This window comes from Erythrolamprus reginae, chromosome 6 (genome assembly GCF_031021105.1).
Source record: "Erythrolamprus reginae isolate rEryReg1 chromosome 6, rEryReg1.hap1, whole genome shotgun sequence".
Classification (NCBI taxonomy): Eukaryota; Metazoa; Chordata; class Lepidosauria; order Squamata; family Dipsadidae; genus Erythrolamprus; species Erythrolamprus reginae.
In genome coordinates this window covers 11,173,421-11,193,628 of record NC_091955.1, presented here as the reverse complement: position 1 = coordinate 11,193,628, position 20,208 = coordinate 11,173,421, and the positions used below count along the sequence as shown (strand labels likewise).

The window sequence follows — 20,208 nt, the reverse complement described above, 5'->3', positions numbered from 1 at the left end:
CTAGCATGATTGTTTCAGGAATTCTGGGAGTTGAAGTCCACAAGTCATAGAAGAGCCAACTTTGCCTTACCCTGCTCAAAGCAAAAGTATTCCCAGCCGGCCCCCACGCGCCTGCGCTCAGACGCCTTCGCGTCGCGGGGAGATGACGCCGAGCCCCGCCGTTGCCTGGCGATGGGGTCCGAGCAGAGCGCCGAGGCTGAGGGCCGCCCTCACGACCCCGCGGCAGGTGGGCGCTCCCGCGAGGGACGGAAGAGGTCTCTCTCACTGAGGCCTGGATATCGGGGTTGGTGGGTGGGCGCGGTATCCGCGTAGCTTTACCTCCCCTCTTTCCCTTCCCCCGAAGCTCTTCTGCCCCGACGGGGCGTTCCCGGCTGCTCCATCCCCTTGTCATTTTGTGTCACTGTTTTTACCCAGAAACAAATAATTATTAGGAAGGAAATGAGAGGAAAAATATTTCCATTATTTAACCTGTTGGTTTATTTTAGCATTTTCCGATTGACGCCTTTTTCTAAGATGTGAAAAGTCTTCGAAATATTTCAAGATTCCATGTTTACCTTCTTGCTATTTTGAATTCTTGAAATAGGTGCAATATGTTTCAGAATGTTTTCCTTCCTTTTGCAGTAGAGAATTATTTCAGTTCCTTTTATTTAAGAAAAAAATGTCTGTATTAGATCAAAATCCCATAGTTCCGGGTAAAAGGACGAATGGTTCATTGGGGGGTTATAAATGTTATTTATAAACTGTTGTACACCGCCCAGAGTCCGAAAGAAGTTGGGTGGCTTATATATCAATTAAATTAAATTATTCTTACACTTTAGGACTCTGGGCAATGTACAATAGTTTAAAACAATAAATAACATTTAAAACCCCCAAAATGAACCATTCGTCCTTTTAGCTGGAGCTCAATGGAATAGCTCATCCACCCCAGGCCTGCCGGTACAGTCAAGTTTTCACAGCCTTTTGGAAGGCCAGGAAGGTGGTAATAGTGCGGATCTCTGAAGGCAGTTGGTTCCAGGGGGCCGGAGCTGCCACAGAGAAGGCTCTCCCACATGGCCCTGCCAGCCGACATTGTCTAGCCCAGAGGTAGGCAAAGGTGGTTCCTCTATGACTTGTGGACTTCAACTCCCAAAATTCCCTGATGCTAGCTCAGGAATTCTGGGAGTTGAAGTCCACATGTCATAGAAGAGCCAACTTTGCCTACCTCTGGGCTAGCCGACGGGACCCTGAGAAGGCCAATTCTGTGGGTCCAAATCAGTCGTTGGTAGATATATATAATAATATATAATATATTTTATTATATAAAATTATATAAGAATAACATCCTTGTACTCACTACATGTGTGTTTTGCTTTGTAGCTAGTTCCTACTTGCAGTTCAGCACCTACCAGGCCAAAAGGTGGTTTAAATTCCTACTTCAAATATAGCACCGATTATTTTTGGTACAATCACCTTGTATTGAAGAGCCGTGGATTAGAGAGGGGCCGGATACGAATTGCCCCTCGGAAGCTAGAAAGCAGGGTAGTCTGCAGCAGTGGTGTTCAATCTCAGCAACTTTCTGAGGTATATCACAAAGGTGCCCTCCCCCAGCTCTAAGAGTCCCCCCCCACTTTGGCCTTTTTTTTTTTCTTTGAAGATGTTTCGCTTCTCATCCAAGAAGATTCTTCAGCTCTGACTGGATGGTGGGGAATGGAAGGATTTATAATCCTTGCAGAGCAGTTGGTCATTTGCATTCTTTTTTCGGAGTTTTTGAGGCCACCTGAAGGTTTATCTGTGTCCTCGAGCTCACCTGAGTGGTGCAAATGGATGTGGAGATCCTTCTTGGAATTGCTGAAAGGATCATCATCTATCTCTGTTGTAATCATAGGTTCTTAGGCACTGAACATTGGGATAGAATATTGCTGAAGGGTGATGTTTTAGCCTAATGGGTGCTGTATAAACCTTATTCTTCCTCTATGGAAAGGCGGGCAAAGTCCAGGCTGAGTAAGCAAGCTGCAGAATCCTTGACCATGTGGAAAATAATTAACTTGATATACAGCATGAAGATAACGTACAGCTAACTTCCATATAAGGAAATGTATGCCTTACTCTCATTCCTTTGCTAATCACCAGTAAACACACAATCCAGGAAAAGGCAATGAATGGCGCTTCCATTAATTATCTATAGGGAAGTCACGAGGAGGTTGCCTTATACAGCGTATGAATGAATGGTAGTTGGGGGATGGCTTAATGTATGTGGCGTTTGCGAATTGGTTATTCTGTACCACATGTCAGGAAAAGTGAAATACAATAAAAGGAGCGATCTTGATTCAATCGAGATCGTCTCATTGAGAAAATGTTCTCCGTTGCTTCATTTTGATGTGGCAATTATGGCACCCTGTGCCTTCCTAGAGGTCGGCCCACTGGGGAAGGGCAGTTTCCCTTCATATCTCCAATCTACAACACAGTCCTTTCAACAGTTCCAAGAAGGCTCTTCACACCCATTTGCACCACTCAGGTGACTCTTGAAGACACAGATAAACCTCCAAGTGGCCTTAAAGACTCTCTAAAAGGATGCAAATAATCAGCTGTCTGCAAAGGAGTATAAATCCTTCCATTCTGCATCATCCAGGCAGAGCTGAAGAAGCTTCTTGAATGAGAAGTGAAACGTCTTCAAAGAAAAACCAGAAAGTCCAGTTGCCTCTTGAGGGGGAAAAAGGCACTTTTGGGGCAACAATGACCTGAATGACTAAGAATCTCCATAGACTTTCAGAGGCATGGACCTCAACTTCCAGAATTCCCTAGCCAACCAAACTAGGAAATTCTGGAATTAAAATCCACATATCTTGAAGTTGCCGAGATTGAGAAATGCTACAGTCCAGTTTCGAGCCATTGGGTCATGAGATGAGAAGTGTGTATTTCCAATGAATTATTTTATTTGCAGGCATTCTTTGACCCATGGTTGCTTGTTTTCTATGTGCGTGTGTGTTGAAATACACACACACACACACACAACCGAAAGAACCAAGGACCAAAATGATGTCTGTAAATAAAATATGTATATGGGCATGCTAGATTAAAAGAATCAGTTTGGTATACTGTAATGGTTAAGTCATTAGGCTAGACAGGAAATCTACTTTTAAGTTTGGAAGCTACCGTGTTTCCCCGATAGTAAGGCAGTGTCTTACTATCTTTTTACCCCCAAAAGCCCCACTGTGTCTTACTTTGGGGGTATGTGTTATATTGTCCCGGGCACCGGGGCCGGCTCGTCTTCGGGCTTCGGCCCGGGCGAGGCCTCTTCTCCTCCGGGCGGGCGGCGTTAGGCGGTGTTGCGCGGCAGGCACGGCTGCCCGTCGGGCCCGGCCTCCATCCCTCCTGCGCCATGGCGGGGCCGGTCCGCGATGCGCGTCCTGGGGGCGCCCGGCTGGCCGGCTCCGGAGGCTGCGGCTCTTCCCGCTGCTGCCCAACGCCGAGGATGCCCCCGCGCCCAGCCCGGCTACGGCAGCAGGCAGGCAGGCAGCCCCAGGCGCGGCGGGGAGAGCAAAGGCGGCTTCGGCCCGGGCGAGGCCTCTTCTCCTCCGGGCAGGTGGTGTTAGGCGGCATTGCGCGGCAGGCGCGGCTGCCTGGAGGAGAAGAGGCCTCGCCCGGGCCGAAGCCGCCTTTGCTCTCCCCGCCGCGCCTGGGGCTGCCTGCTCTCCCCGCCGGGCCGAAGCCGCCTTTGGTCTCCCCGCCGCGCCTGGGGCTGCCTGCCTGCCTGCTGCCGTAGCCGGGCTGGGCGCGGGGCATCCTCGGCGTTAGGCAGCAGGCAGGCAGGCAGCCCCAGGCGCGGCGGGGAGACCAAAGGCGGCTTCGGCCCGAGCGAGGCGTCTTCTCCTCCGGGCGGGCGGCGTTAGGCGGCGTTGCGTGGCAGGCGCGGCTGCCCGGAGGAGAGGAGGCCTCGCCCGGGCCGAAGCCGCCTTTGCTCTCCCCGCTGCGCCTCGGGCTGCCTGCCTGCCTGCTGCCCAACGCCGAGGATGCCCCGCGCCCAGCCCGGCTACGGCAGCAGGCAGGCAGGCAGCCCCAGGCGCGGCGGGGAGACCAAAGGCGGCTTCGGCCCGGGCGAGGCCTCTTCTCCTCCGGGCGGGCGGCGTTAGGCGGCGTTGCGCGGCTGGCCTCCATCCCTCCTGCGCCGCGGCGGGGCCGGTCTGCGATGCGCGTCCTGGGGGTGGCCGGCTCCAGAGGCTGCGGCTCCTCCTGCTGCTGCCCAACACCGAGGATGCCCCGCACCCAGCCCGGCTACGGCAGCAGGCAGGCAGGCAGCCCCAGGCACGGCGGGGAGACCAAAGGCGGCGGCGGGAGTAGCGGACGCCTCCCTCGCTTTTAGTACCGTGTTTCCCCGAAAGTAAGACATATGTCTTACTTTCGGGGTATGGCTTATATTAGCCGACCCCCCCTGAAACCCCCCATATGTCTTACAATCGGGGGGGTCTTACTATCGGGGAAACACGGTAGCAAGAAGCCATTCACGCTTTCTCAGCCCCAGGAAGGAGGAGGCCAGAGCAAACCACTTGTGAAAAGTCTTCCCATGAAAACTGCAGGGACTAATCCAGGCAAGATTCAACATTAGGAGCTCTCTGTGTGTGTGTGTGTGTGTGTGTGTGTGCAGTGGTTAGAGTGCAGTACTGCAAGGTACTTCAGCTAACTCCTAGCTGTAGTTCAACATTTCAAATCTCACCACCATCTCAAGGTTGAACCCAGCCTTCCATCCTTCTGAGGTGGGTAAAATGAGGACCCAGACTGTTGTGGGGTAATATGCTGATTCTGTAAACTACTTAGAGAGGGCTGTAAAAGCACTATGAAGCAGTATACTGTATAAGTCTAAATGCTATTGCTAACATTGACTCAGACATCAAAAATGGATGCTAGATGAGGAGAAGTGATGATTATGTCGTTGGCTTTGTGTCCTTTTCTCAGCATCCCCTTCGCCAGCCAAACAACGAGCTAAAATGGATGATATTGTGGTGGTGGCCCAAGGGACTCAGGCATCACGGAATGTCAGCAGTGACCCAGATGTCATAAAACTACAGGAAATCCCCACCTTCCAACCTCTGCTGAAAGGTAAGAATATCCAAATTTCACTCAACAGGGATAATTGTTTCCCCTTCCCCAAGACTGTTGATTCCTTGTGTTTCATAACATTCCTGTCTTTCCTCTTATTCAGTCTCCTTTGTTTTAGAATAGAATAGAATAGAATTTTATTGGCCAAGTGTGATTGGACACACAAGGAATTTGTCTTGGTGCATATGCTCTCAGCGTACATGAAATAAAATATACATTTGTCAAGAATCATGTGGTACGACACTTAATGATTGTCATAGGGGTCAAATAAGCAATGAAGAAGCAATATTAATAAAAATCTTAGGATATAAGCAACAAGTTACAGTCATACAGTCAACATGGGAGGAAATGGGTGATAGGAATGATGAGAAAAACGAGTAGAATAGAAGTGCAGATTTAGTAGAAAGTCTGACAGTGTTGAGGGAATTATTTGTTTAGTAGAGTGATGGTGTTCAGAAAAAAAACTGTTCTTGTGTCTAGTTGTCTTTGTGTGCAGTGCTCTAGCTACGTTTTGAGGGTAGGAGTTGAAACAGTTTGTGTCCAGGATGTGAGGGGTCAGTAAATATTTTCCCCGCCCTCTTTTTGACTCGTGCAGTATACAGGTCCTCAATGGAAGGCAGGTTGGCAGCCATTGCTTTTTCTGCAGTTCTGATTGTCCTCTGAAGTCTGTGTCGGTCCTGTTGGGTTGTAGCACCAAACCAGACAGTTATAGAGGTGCAGATGACAGACTCAATGATTCCTCTGTAGAACTGTATCAGCAGCTCCTTGGGCAGTTTGAGCTTCCTGAGCTGGCGCAGAAAGAACATTCTTTGTTGTGCTTTTTTGATGATGTTTTTGATGTTAGGTGACCATTTTAGGTCTTGAGATATTTTGGGCTGTTAAGTTTTGAAAGCAGTAAAAGGAAATGAGCAAAACCAGTAATGGCATCTCCTCTTCCTCTTCCTCATATAGTCCTTTAAGTATTTTGTAATTGAAGTTATAATACTGTTGGCTTTAGGACTTTTGTTCAGCAGAACAAAAAATACTATTTTTTGAAAAAATTATGTTTGTGAAGGGTTGAACATGGAACAGTCTTTTCTATTTAGCCATCTGCCACTTGTTTCATGTAATGTGATGCTGGGGGCAGCCTTAGCTCTTGCCTGAGGCTATTAAAGTCCTCTCCTTCCCAGGTGGGACGCAGTGGCTCAGTGGTTAAGATGCTGAGTCTTAGACCATTAAAGCATTTTGAACCTGAATGACAGTGACAGAGTTATTATCACTTGGCTCAGCTCAGAGCTGATCTAGCCAGACACCTGGCCCTGAATCGGAAGCTCCTAATCTATAGTGAAAAGGTAATAGCTACATTTTGAAAAAGCAGGAAGAAAAGATCTAAAAATAAAATAGCAGTAGCAGTAGACTCATATACCGCTTTACAGCGTTCCCTAAGTTGTTTACAGCAGTGTTTCCCAACCTTGGCAACTTGAAGATATCTGGACTTCAACTCCCAGAATTCCCCAGCCAGCATTTGCTGGCTGGGGAATTCTGGGAGTTGAAGTCCAAATATCTTCAAGTTGCCAAGGTTGGGAAACACTGGTTTACAGAGTCCGCACATTGCCTCCAACAATTTAGGTCCTCATTTTACCAACCTCGGAAAGATGGAAGGCTGAGTTAATCCTAAACATGGTGAGATTTGAACTGCCAAATTGCAGTCAGTAGGCAGCCAGAAGAGGTAGCCTGAATTATTGTGCTCTAACCACTGTGCCCCCATGGTTCAGATGAGAGAGCGAGCAAGATTTCCATTTGTGTTCTGTGTTCAGCAGTAGGTGCACATCCTGCGAGTGTGTCACTGCTGTCTTATCTGCAACAAAGTGTCTTCGGAGAGGAGCGGCATACAAATCTAATAAATAAATAAATAAATAATATAGTCAACGTTGTATATACTTGTAGCAAAAGTACACTGTCACAGCTCAGCTAGGGAAACATAGAAACATAGAAGTCTGACGGCAGAAAAAGACCTCATGGTCCATCTAGTCTGCCCTTATACTATTTTCTGTATTTTATCTTAGGATGGATATATGTTTATCCCAGGCATGTTTAAATTCGGTTCCTGTGGATTTATCTATCACGTCTGCTGGAAGTTTGTTCCAAGGATCTACTATTATTTTACTGAAAGAGTAGTAGATCCTTGGAACAAACTTCCAGCAGACGTGGTAGATAAATCCACAGTAACTGAATTTAAACACGCCTGGAATAAATGTATATCCATCCTAAGATAAAATACAGAAAATAGTATAAGGGCAGACTAGATGGACCATGAGGTCTTTTTCTGCCGTCAGACTTCTATGTTCCTATGTTTCCCTAGCTGAGCTGTGTCAGTGTACTTTTGCTACAAGTATATCCGACGTTGACTATATTATTTATTTATTTATTAGATTTGTATGCCGCTCCTCTCCGAAGACTTAGAGCGGCTCACAACAAGAAAAAAGTACAAATCCAATACAGTAGTTATAAACAATTTAAAACCCCTTAATATAAAAAACAGTCATACATCTCTGACAAACCATTCATAAAACGAAAAACGGCCCAGGGGAATCAATTTCCCCCTGCCTGATGGCAGAGGTGGGTTTTAAGGAGTTTGCGAAAGGCAAGGAAGGGTGGGGGCAGTCCTAATCTCCGGGGGCAGCATACAAATCTAATAAATTAAGATTAAGATTAAGAGTGATTGGGAGGGGAGGACGATGGGCGGGAACATTCAGTCGTGGGAACGGGAGCCACCGCCTGCAGCTCCAGAGCCACATGTTCCCGACTCCTCCCCTCCCGCACAAATTTTGACCTTCCAGAGCTGCTGTTGGTTTTAATATGTCTCAAATGTCTCCATTACTGCAGGCAGAAGGCTATTCGCGGGGTTCCATCCGCCCTGATTATTATTTGGGTCACAGAAAACTTCATTTTGACACATGGTCCCAAAGCAACATTTTATTATTCTGAGTGCAAGAAGTAATTGAAGGCCATTTATACTTATAAATAGCCATTTGCCAATTTTGGTAAAATATTTGGACAAACGGTCGTAAAATATTTTGTACATAACAGTTCTGCATCCAACAGGTGGCGCTGTTTCCCTCCTCTCTGATGCATAGCAGTTTTGTTGGAGAACTTTTTTTTAAAAAAAAGCCCCAAACCTAATGATTGGGAGCATTTCCCTAAGGCTTGGGAAAGATCCTCAGAAGCCCACGGATGAATGGGAAGGAGCAAGCTTTGTAACATGGAGGGTACATTTCCTTTTGTCCAAGTGAAAAATTTGGCCCTATGCTCCTTTTAATGAGAGGAAATGAGGAAGACATAGTGGACTGGATTATTACTGTATTTTTTACAGTATAAGATGCACCTTTTTTCTCCCTAAAAGAGGCTGAAAATTTGAGTGCGCCTTATACTCTGAATGTGCCTTTTTTCCTAGCCTTAACTATCTTCCTAGCTCTTACCTTGCAGGCTCTTTCATTGTTACTCTCTGCAAAGAATGTTTCCCCAAGCCCTAACTCTTTGCAGCGGTTTTTCATTGCTCTACTTGCTCCGAGTAAGTTTCTTTCCAGCCCTAACCAGGTGCTAACGAAGTTCCCAGCTCTTACTGACTTGCAAGCTCTTTCATTGTTGTTACTCTCTCCAAATAAGGTTTTTTTAAAGCCTGAACCAGGGGATAAAATAATGTGCTGAAGCTGGCCAGACTTAAGGACACTAGCCAGATGAATACCTGGGGGGCAGATTTTCCCCCCTATTTTCCTCCCAAAAACTAAGGCGCATTTTATACTCTAAAAGAGTGGTCCCCAAACTACGGCCCGCGGGCCACATGCGGCCCACTGAGGCCATTTATCCGGCCCGCCGGTGAGTGACAAGAGCACAGGGAAAAGAGAGAGAGAAAGAAAGAAAAGGGAAAGAGAGGGAGGGAAGGAGAAGTGGAGAGGAATGAATGAAGGAAGGAAGGAAGGAAGGAAGGAAGAATGAAATGAATGGAGGGACAGAGGAAGGAAGGACCGTTTTGAGGGTGGGGGTAATTTTTTTAAATTTTTCTCTCAACATACATTCAAACAACACAGTGTACCATCTAATTTTCCATGAATAAAATGCAGTATTTTTTTGGAGCTAATATCAATCATCAAAAAAGTTGCAAAAGTTTTTTTTTTCTAATTTTGTCATCCAATTACATTCATTTTCTTTTAATTAAATTTCCTCTTTAATGTTCCTTCAAAAAGTACAACACCAATTATATTTCTAGCTTATTAACCATTATGCCAAAGTGCTTCCTTCTTTGTTTATACATTTTTCATAAGCCAAGAAAACCTTGTATAGCCAATCAGATGTCAACAAAAGAAAATTAAAAACAAAACATAAACATATATGAATTTCAGACCTTCTCCCACCTCTAAATAGTACGTTCCCATTTTGTTTTTTTACTTTAAAACAAGGTATGTGTCGTGTGCATAGGGATTTGTTCATAGTTTTTTTTTTATAGTCCGGCCCTCCAACAGTCCAAGGGACAGTGAACTGGCCCCCTGTGTAAAAAGTTTGGGGACCCCTGCTCTAAAAAATACGGTATATTTCACCACTTCTGAAGCTCGAAAAGATGTCAGAATGGTAAATACTGTTTAACATTAGTCATGTTGGACACACACACACACACAAAATCCATACTTCATATTATATATTAATGGGCTGAGAACAACCAAGGCCTGATTAGGAAAGGAATAGTGATGAGTCCATGAAATTATCAATCTAGTTAATATGTTGGGTAAAAAACCCATCCCTGTAATCATTTATATTTTTGGTTGCTTTTAAAAAAACATCGCATTCTTCTCAGTAAAAGAGATTAATGGACCCATTTTCACAGTACCTCCATTTTACCACCTGTTCCAAAAATTGAAATTGCGTTTACTATTTTATAGACTTTAGGAATAAACATAGATGTTAAATTGCAATCTGGACCCAAGGTTTTTTTTTTTTTTTTTAAATTATCATGTATGTTTACAGTTTTGTCTCCGTCCATCTCATTCTTATCCTTTAAAAGTCACTGCTCATGGTCACTCATGCCCTTATCACCTTAAGGTTCGACTACTGCAATGCTCTCTACATGGGGCTACCCTTGAAGAGTGTTCGGAAACTTCAGCTCGAGCAAAATGCAGCCGCGTGAGCAGTCTTGGCCCTTCCAAGAAATGCCCATATCTCACCATCACTCCGCAGACTGCATTGGCTACCAATTTGTTGCCGGACACAATTCAAAGTGTTGGTTATGACCTATAAAGCCCTACATGGCATAGGACCAGATTATCTCCGAGACCACCTTCTGCCACATGAATCCCAGTGACCAGTGAGGTCCCACAGAGTTGGTCTCCTTAGAGTCCCGTCGACCAAACAATGTCGGCTGGCGGGACCTAGGGGAACAGCCTTCTCTGTGGGGGCCCGGCCCTCTGGAATCAGCTCCCCCCAGAGATTCGCACTGCCCCCACCCTCCTTGCCTTCCGAAAAAGTTTAAAAACTCACCTTTGCTGCCAGGCCTGGGGTTCCTTAGACCTTCCCCAATAACCGATGAATGCTTAGTTTGACTGCTGAATGAACGATATTGATAGTTTTTAATTAGAATTTTAAGATTGTTTTTTAAGGTATAATTGGATTGTTATTATTTGTTTCCTGTTTTTCTGTACATGCTGTGAGCCGCCCCAAGTCCTCGGAGAGGGGTGGCATATAAATCCAATTAGATAGATAGATAGATAGATAGATAGATAGATAGATAGATAGATAGATAGATAGCCAGCTCCAGAATGACAATTGGTTTTACATCCCCAGCAATGCAGAGAACGAATGTTCTGCTCTTTTTTTTCCAAGCTAGACAAGGCAACGCAAATTACTCAAGTCATACAAGGTTGGGAGATAGTTTGATAGGAGGAAAGTGGAATTTTGGCACAGGGATCCCACTGGAGAGAGTGCAAGTATAAATTCAGAGCAGAACAGTTGCAGGAATCTTGAGTACTGTTTAAGGCAGTGTTTTTCAACCATGGCAACATGGAAATGTGTGGACTTCAGTGGAATTCTGGGAGTTGAAGTCTTCACTTCTTAAAGTTGCCAAGATTGAGAAACACTGGTTTAAGACAGTGTTTCCTCCCCTAGGAAGAAGTAAACATTTTGTGTGCCCCCAGCTCTCTGATCTGGCCCCCCGGTGGAGTTTTAGTGTTAATATTTATTATTTTACTTATTACAGTGGTACTTCTACCTACAAACGCCTCTACCTACGAACTTTTCTAGATAAGAACAGGGTGTTCGAGATTTTTTTGCCTCTTCTCAAGAACCATTTTCCACTTACAAACCCGAGCCTCCCAAACTGTAACCGGAAAAGGCAGGGAGAAGCCTCTGTGGGGCCTTTCTAGGAATCTCCTGGGAGGAAACAGAGCCGGAAAAGGCGTGGAGAAGCCTCTGTGGGGCCCGTCTAGGAATCTCTGAATATGTTAAATATGTTAAAGGGTTAAATAAGGTCCAGGAGGGAAGTGTTTTTAATAGGAAAGTGAGCACAAGAACAAGGGGACACAATCTGAAGTTAGTTGGGGGAAAGACCAAAAGCAACATGAGAAAATATTATTTTACTGAAAGAGTGGTAGATCCTTGGAACAAACTTCCAGCAGACGTGGTAGATAAATCCACAGCAACTGAATTTAAACATGCCTGGGATAAACATATATAAACATATATCCATCCTAAGATAAAATACAGAAAATGGTATAAGGGCAGACTAGATGGACCATGAGGTCTTTTTCTGCCGTCAGACTTCTGTGTTTCTATGGTTTCCACAGGACCATTGACAACTATCCCTGAAACCCACATTTATGCAATGTTATGCTTTTATGTTCCAATAAATTGAGGTTGTGTTTGCCTCCCTTTGATTATTGCCTCTACTGCTTTTCCCACAACTATATTCCTGCTTACGGTACAGTGATACCTCGTCTTACAAACGCCTCGTCATACAAACTTTTCGAGATACAAACCCGGGGTTTAAGATTTTTTTGCCGCTTCTTACAAACTATTTTCACCTTACAAACCCATTGCCGCCGCTGGGATGCCCTGCCTCCAGACTTCCGTTGCCAGCGAAGCACCCGATTTTGCACTGCTGGGATTCTCCTGAGGCTCCCCTCCATGGGAAACCCCACCTCCGGACTTCCGTGTTTTGTGATGCTGCAGGGGAATTCCCAGCAGCGCAAAAACGGGTGCTTCGCTGGCAACAGAAGTCCAGAGGTGGGGGTTTCCCACGAAGGGAGCATCAGTGAAATCGCAGCATCACAAAAACACAGAGGTCTGGAGGTGGGATTTCGAGGACTTCGGTGTTTTTGCGATGCTGTGATTTCACTGATGCTCCCTTCGCTGGGAAACCCCACCTCTGGACTTCCGTTGCCAGCAAAGTGCTCATTTTTGCGATGCTGGGATTCCCCTGCAGCATCGCAAAAACACGGAAGTCCAGAGATGGGGTTTCCCATGGAGGGGGGGCCTCAGGGAAATCCCAGCAGCGCAAAAACAGGCGCTTCGGCTGGCAAAAGGGGTGAATTTTGGGCTTGCACGCATTACAGTGATCCCTCGAGTTTCGCGATCTCGAGCTTCGCGAAACGCTATATCGCGAGTTTTCTACCCGGAAGTAACACCACCATCTGCACGCATGCGTAGATGGTGGAGTTTGCATTACCGCCGGGCAGATCAGCTGCTAGGCGGCCAAAGGAACCTTCCCTGGGTCTTCCCGCCGGCATGGGAGGCTTCCTAGCACCCCCCCGAACCCCCAACCCGGGTTTGGGGGGGTGCTAGGAAGCCCCCCATGCCGGGGGAGACCTTTTAAAACACCCGTGCCGCTTCCCAGCTGAGTCCTGAAGCCAAGCGCAGAAGTTCCAAAGGCGCTTGGCTTCAGGACTCAGCTGGGAAGGGCGCGGCTGTTTGAAAAGGTGGCAGTCGGCCTGGGGGGCTTCCCAGTACCCCCCCCCCAACCCTGTCTCCTGCCGCCGGTTTAGCCAGGAGAGGAGCGGCAAAGTGACTTGGAGGAATGGGAAACTCAAACCGCCCAGTTTCAGCTTTCCATTCCTCCACGTCACTTCGCCGCTCCTTCTGGCTGGTGGGGGGGGGGGAGTTAGGAAGGTTCTACTTCTCCCCCCCAGCCAAAAACTCAAAGCCTGTCTCCTGCCACACAGTTTAGCCAGGAGAGCAGCGGCGAAGTGACTTGAAGGAATGGGAAACTCAAACCGCCCGGTTTCAGCTTTCCATTCCTCCACGTCACTTTGCCGGGGGAGTCTGGGAGGGAAGATGACGCGCCGGCAGCACAGGGGCGAGGGGTGGGAGGCAAAGCTCTGCGGGTACAGCCCCTTTCGGCCAAGCCTCCCCCCCCCCCCCGCCAAGCAGCCAGGGAAGCCGAGCCGGGCGTGACGGCGGCGGCGCTGCTGCTCCGGTCGCCCGATCGTGTCCTGCCTCCTGCGCCGATGTTCCACGCCCGGCTCGGCTTCCCTGGCTCCGTGGCCGGGGAGGCTTGGCTGAAAGTGGCTGGAGCCGCAGAGCTTTGCCTCCCCCCCCCCCCTGTGCCGCCCGCGCGTCATCTTCCCTCTTGCTGGCGTTGCCCCCGAAGGAAGCCGCCGCCACCACCGCTTCTTCTTCCTTGCGCCCCCGCTGCCTCTCCGCTCTCTTGGGTGGCGGAGCGAAGGAAAACAAAAAGTTTCCCTTTCTGCAGCTCCTGCCTCCCGCCCACCCAAGACAATAAGAGCGGAAGAAGACCCTCTTCTCCAACACGCCCGGAGGAAAGCGGGGGGAAGGGAGGAGAGAGAAGGAAGCCAGGCACGAAGAGTGTCCCTCTTGCTGGCGTGCGTGGGCGGTGGGGAAGACCCTCAGCTGCTAGGCGGCCCAAGGAATCTCCCATGGGTCTTCCCCACCGCCCACGCACGCCAGCAAGAGGGGGAAGACCTCTCCTCCCTTCCCCCCGCTTTCCTCCGGGCGTGTTGGAGAAGAGGGTCTTCTTCCGCTCTTATTGTCTTGGGTGGGCGGGAGGCAGGAGCTGCAGAAAGGGAAACTTTTTGTTTTCCTTCGCTCCGCCACCCAAGAGAGCGGAGAGGCAGCGGGGGCGCAAGGAAGAAGAAGCGGTGGTGGCGGCGGCTTCCTTCGGGGGCAACGCCAGCAAGAGGGAAGATGACGCGCGGGCGGCACAGGGGGGGGGGGAGGCAAAGCTCTGCGGCTCCAGCCACTTTCAGCCAAGCCTCCCCGGCCACGCAGCCAGGGAAGCCGAGCCGGGCGTGACGGCGGCGGCGCTGCTGCTCCGGTCGCCCGATCGTGTCCTGCCTCCTGCGCCGATGTTCCACGCCCGGCTCGGCTTCCCTGGCTCCGTGGCCGGGGAGGCTTGGCTGAAAGTGGCTGGAGCCGCAGAGCTTTGCCTCCCCCCCCCCCCTGTGCCGCCCGCGCGTCATCTTCCCTCTTGCTGGCGTTGCCCCCGAAGGAAGCCGCCGCCACCACCGCTTCTTCTTCCTTGCGCCCCCGCTGCCTCTCCGCTCTCTTGGGTGGCGGAGCGAAGGAAAACAAAAAGTTTCCCTTTCTGCAGCTCCTGCCTCCCGCCCACCCAAGACAATAAGAGCGGAAGAAGACCCTCTTCTCCAACACGCCCCGAGGAAAGCGGGGGGAAGGGAGGAGAGAGAAGGAAGCCAGGCACGAAGAGTGTCCCTCTTGCTGGCGTGCGTGGGCGGTGGGGAAGACCCTCAGCTGCTAGGCGGCCCAAGGAATCTCCCATGGGTCTTCCCCACCGCCCACGCACGCCAGCAAGAGGGGGAAGACCTCTCCTCCCTTCCCCCCGCTTTCCTCCGGGCGTGTTGGAGAAGAGGGTCTTCTTCCGCTCTTATTGTCTTGGGTGGGCGGGAGGCAGGAGCTGCAGAAAGGGAAACTTTTTGTTTTCCTTCGCTCCGCCACCCAAGAGAGCGGAGAGGCAGCGAGGGCGCAAGGAAGAAGAAGCGGTGGTGGCGGCGGCTTCCTTCGGGGGCAACGCCAGCAAGAGGGAAGATGACGCGCGGGCGGCACAGGGGGGGGGGAGGCAAAGCTCTGCGGCTCCAGCCACTTTCAGCCAAGCCTCCCCGGCCACGCAGCCAGGGAAGCCGAGCCGGGCGTGACGGCGGCGGCGCTGCTGCTCCGGTCACCCGATCGTGTCCTGCCTCCTGCGCCGATGTTCCACGCCCGGCTCGGCTTCCCTGGCTCCGTGGCCGGGGAGGCTTGGCTGAAAGTGGCTGGAGCCGCAGAGCTTTGCCTCCCCCCCCCTGTGCCGCCCGCGCGTCATCTTCCCTCTTGCTGGCGTTGCCCCCGAAGGAAGCCGCCGCCACCACCGCTTCTTCTTCCTTGCGCCCCCGCTGCCTCTCCGCTCTCTTGGGTGGCGGAGCGAAGGAAAACAAAAAAGTTTCCCTTTCTGCAGCTCCTGCCTCCCGCCCACCCAAGACAATAAGAGCGGAAGAAGACCCTCTTCTCCAACACGCCCGGAGGAAAGCGGGGGGAAGGGAGGAGAGAGAAGGAAGCCAGGCACGAAGAGTGTCCATGAGGGGGAAGAGACCCCCGCGCCGGGCAGGCCCACCGAAGCGGGAAGAGGGGGCGTGCGCCCGGGCCTGGCTAGAGCGCTTGATCTGCGGGCGCCTTAAAAGGGGGTGTGGACTCCTGGGAGACCTTGGCGGTGGAAGGGGACACACTCGAAGCCTCAGCCGCCTGTCATAAGCGTCCTCTGAGGGAAAAAGAAAGAGTCCGAGCTTGCCGTCCGGAAACGTTGAAGCGCCCTCACAAGCAAGAGGGGGAAGACCCATGGAAGGTTCCTTGGGCCGCCTAGCAGCTGATCTGCTCGGCAGCGCAGGCTGCTGCTGCGCTGCCGAGCAGATCAGCTGCTAGGCGGCCCAAGGAATCTTTCATGGGTCTTCCCCTCTTGCTGGCGAGGTGAGCGGGCGGGCAGCGGACAAGTGGCGGGCAGCGGGCTGGCGGTGCGGAAGTAAAAACACCATGGAAAAGTGGCACGCATGCGCAGATGGTGTTTTTACTTCCGCACCGCTATATCGCGAAATTTCGATTATCGCAAGGGGTCCTGGAACGGAACCCTCGCGATAATCGAGGGACTACTGTAATCGCTTTTCCATTGATTCCTATGGGAAACATTGTTTCGTCTTACAAACTTTTCACCTTAATAACCTCGTCCTGGAACCAATTAAGTTTGTAAGACAAGGTATCACTATACTGTACAGTATTTGGAAAGTGGTACAGTTTAACTTGGAAATAGTCCATTTTGAGAGAAGGTGGCCTTCAACAAATTAGTGTGCTGAGGCTTTTGTTGGTCATTGATTTGTTGTGACCTTTTCTCTCCCCTGGTTGTCGTTGTCCCAGTTTAAAAAACTCTGGATTTAAACTTGCAAAGAATTGGGTCGTAATTTTTTGGGGTTTTGCTTCTTTGGCCTTGCTATTTTTTGCAACTGGGTTTTTTTGGGGAGGGGGGAAGATTTCTGGATTCAAGTTGCACAGTATATTGGGCATTCTATTTTTGCTTCCGGTTATTATTTAATCATATTGTTACTCAGGTTGTTGGTGCTGTTGCCATAAAGGGAGTATCTTTTAAAACCTTTTATAACAATCCGGATTTATTTATTTTTTTGCCTACAGCCATGAAAGATCACAAGAAAACAAGCAACTAGTACAAACAGCAAAAGGCCGCCAATAACCTTGGGGCTTTGAAACTTTGCAAGTGTTTGTTAGAGTGAAATTATCCTGTGCATCACCAAATAAGAATGAGCTGAGGTCACTCTTGGCAAGAGCAGGCCTGTTATTTTCCACACAAACAGCACCATATGAGAAGTGGCGTCAGGCAGGAGTAAGGAGGAAGTAAAAGGCAACTCGGGTTGAGTGAAGAGCAGTTTATAAATATACTTTATTTGTGTTCATGACTGTGTGTTTGCGTACATTATTGTGCATGCGTGTATTATATGTCTGCATATATATGGAGCTATTTTTTTCTTTCTTTACAAACTTAGAAGAAAAAGATGCTTTGGAATAGTCTTCAACATTTGGAGCAGTGCTTGTCCCAGAGTTCCCTCTTTAAGGTTTCATAATTCTTTTTGGAAAGGCTGTTATCCTTGAGCAAGCCATAGTTTAAGCCTCCAGATTCCTGGCTGCTTGTATATGGAGCTATTTTTTGTTCTTTACAAACTTAGAAGAACGTAGTCTAAAGATGCTTTTGAATAGTCTTCAACATTTGGAGCAGTGCTTGTCCCAGAGTTCCCTCTTTAAGGTTTCATATTTCTTTTTGGAAAGGCTGTTCTCCTTGAGCAAGCCATAGTTTAAGTCTCAAGATTCCTGGCTGCATATATATGGAGCTATTTTTTGTTCTTTACAAACTTAGAAGAACGTAGTGTCAAGATGCTTTTGAATAGTCTTCAACATTTGCAGCAGCAACAACAACAATAATAATAATAATAATAATAGTAATAATTTATTGAATTTGTATGCCGCCCCTCTCCGTAGACTCGGGGCCGCTAACAACAATGATAAAACAACATGTAACAATCCAATAATACCCTTATTATAAAACCAAACCTACACACAAACATACCATGCATAACTTGTAATGGCCTAGGGGGAAGGAATATCTCAACTCCCCCATGCCTGGTGGTATAAGTGAGTCTTGAGTAGTTTACGAAAGACAGGGAGGGTGGGGGCAGTTCTAATCTCCGGGGGGAGTTGGTTCCAGAGGGCCGGGGCCGCTACAGAGAAGGCTCTTCCCCTGGGGCCGGCCAAACGAGATTGTTTAGTCGACGGGACCCGGAGAAGGCCAACTCTGTGGGACCTTATCGGTCGCTGGGATTCGTGCGGTAGCAGGCGGTTCCGGAGATAATCTGGCCCGGTGCCATGAAGGGCTTTATAGGTCATAACCAACACTTTGAATTGTGACCGGAAACTGATCAGCAACCAATGCAGACTGCGGAGTGTTGATGTGACATGGGCTTATCCATCACAGTTGTTTTCCTCTTCTCCAAATTGGAAAAACACAATCCATGGAAACAGGGTTTCTAGGTCTACCTATCACAAGAGTTATTTGCTTTGTAGGGAGTTTTGTTTGTTGTCATTATTTGATTGATAAAAGGCTCTGCTGGAGAGTGTATTTCTATTGTAGCACAGCAATGGGCCACCAATGCTTTGTTGGCATTGATCAGGGTGCTTGTGTACCAGGATGTTTTCACACAGCCGTTCCCATTTGTGGCTTGGCTTTACATACTTTATATGTTAAATATACTGTACACTGCTCAAAAAAAAAATAAAGGGAACACTTAAACAACAGAATATAACTCCAAGTAAATCAAAGTTCTGTGAAATGAAACTGTCCACTTAGGAAGCAACGCTGATTGACATTCAATTTCACATGCTGTTGTGCACATTCAACTTTGTACAGAACAAAGTATTCAAGGAGAATATTTCATTCATTCAGATCTAGGATGTGTTATTTGAGTGTTCCCTTTATTTTTTTTTTGAGCAGTAGATAGATAGATAGATAGATAGATAGATAGATAGATAGATAGATAGATAGATAGATAGATATTCTTTGTATGAAACTGAAGATGTTAAAAATATAGGTTGAAGTCCCAGAAATATACAGCTAATTTCATGCATGTTAAAAAGCTATTTGGAATTTCCTCAATCTGAGTATCGTATTGGCAGTTCTGTGTTAGTAAAAACTTCAGAAGAGAAGGATTTAGGGGTAGTGATTTCTAACAGTCTCAAAATGGGTGAACAGTGCAGTCAGGCGGTAGGGAAAGCAAGTAGGATGCTTGGCTGCATAGCTAGAGGTATAACAAGCAGGAAGAGGGAGATTGTGATCCCCTTATATAGAGCGCTGGTGAGACCACATTTGGAGTGCTGTGTTCAGTTCTGGAGACCCCACCTACAAAAAGATATTGACAAAATTGAACGGGTCCAAAGACGGGCTACAAGAATGGTGGAAGGTCTTAAGCATAAAACGTATCAGGAAAGACTTCATGAACTCAATCTGTATAGTCTGGAGGACAGAAGGAAAAGGGGGGACGTGATCGAAACATTTAAATATGTTAAAGGGTTAAATAAGGTTCAGGAGGGAAGTGTTTTTAATAGGAAAGTGAACACAAGAACAAGGGGACACAATCTGAAGTTAGTTGGGGGAAAGATCAAAAGCAACATGAGAAAATATTATTTTACTGAAAGAGTAGTAGATCCTTGGAACAAACTTCCAGCAGACGTGGTTGGTAAATCCACAGTAACTGAATTTAAACATGCCTGGGATAAACATATATCCATTGTAAGATAAAATACAGGAAATAGTATAAGGGCAGACTAGATGGACCATGAGGTCTTTTTCTGCCGTCAGTCTTCTATGTTTCCATGTTTCCATTCCTTCTACAGCAGCAGTACCCATTAACCTCAAATAAACTGCATGTTTTTTAAAAAAAGTTTCCATTAGCAGTTTTTAATGGCGTACTGCAAAACAAGACTAATCAGTAATATCCTAAGCTTGGACAATTCTAAGATTATGTCTGGAGTAAGCTCTCTGAAGCCCTTGTGTGAATTACAAATGACTTTGCTTCTTTAAAAAGGTAACCTGCATTGAACAGGTACCCCCACTGATGATTGGGGGGGGGGTGTCAAATTTAAATCCTTAATGAGTTTTCATTTGATACAAATCCATTTATCTTGCTGTGCAATACTAACCTTACACTAAATGGGTGCAGTGTTTCTCAACCTGGAGAACTTTTCAGATGTGTGGATTTCAACTCCCAAAATTCTACTATCAGTTTAACAAACCGCTGTTTGTAGAGCTGTCTGAATTGATACTTTCTGGTTCACATTACCCCACTAAAACTTGAATAAAAGGACATTTTAGAATAAACTAGGTAAGCAGTGCCCTGTTAACTCATCATGTCCGACATACAGTAGTCATTGACATACAATCGCAATTGACCCCAAAATTTCTGTCGTGAAGTGAGGCATTTGTTAAGCGAATTTTGGGCCACGTTATGACCTTTCTTGCCTCAGTTGTTAAGTGAATCACTGCAGTTGATAAGATAGTAATCCAGCTGTAAAGTGAATCTGGCGTCCCCCTTGACTGCTTATCAAAAGATCATAAAT

The 20,208-nt window shown here is 47.8% G+C and overlaps 1 protein-coding gene across 3 annotated transcripts in view; it reads left to right on the top strand.

The window, feature by feature from the left end:
- The first annotated feature begins 49 nt into the window (after positions 1-49).
- BORCS5 (BLOC-1 related complex subunit 5) overlaps positions 50-20,208 on the top strand; it is an 82,166-nt gene continuing 62,007 nt past the window's right edge. For 2 of the 3 annotated variants that reach the window (XR_011559441.1, XR_011559442.1), the window contains exons 1-2: positions 96-226; positions 4,930-5,073. Coding sequence is in view for 1 of the 3 variants with exons in the window: in XM_070755249.1 (XP_070611350.1) it covers positions 172-226; positions 4,930-5,073 (199 nt within the window). In the remaining 2 variants the exon portion in view is untranslated. Of the gene's footprint in view, positions 227-4,929; positions 5,074-20,208 lie in introns of all 3 variants that reach the window. The other variant, XM_070755249.1, reaches the window with a different exon arrangement.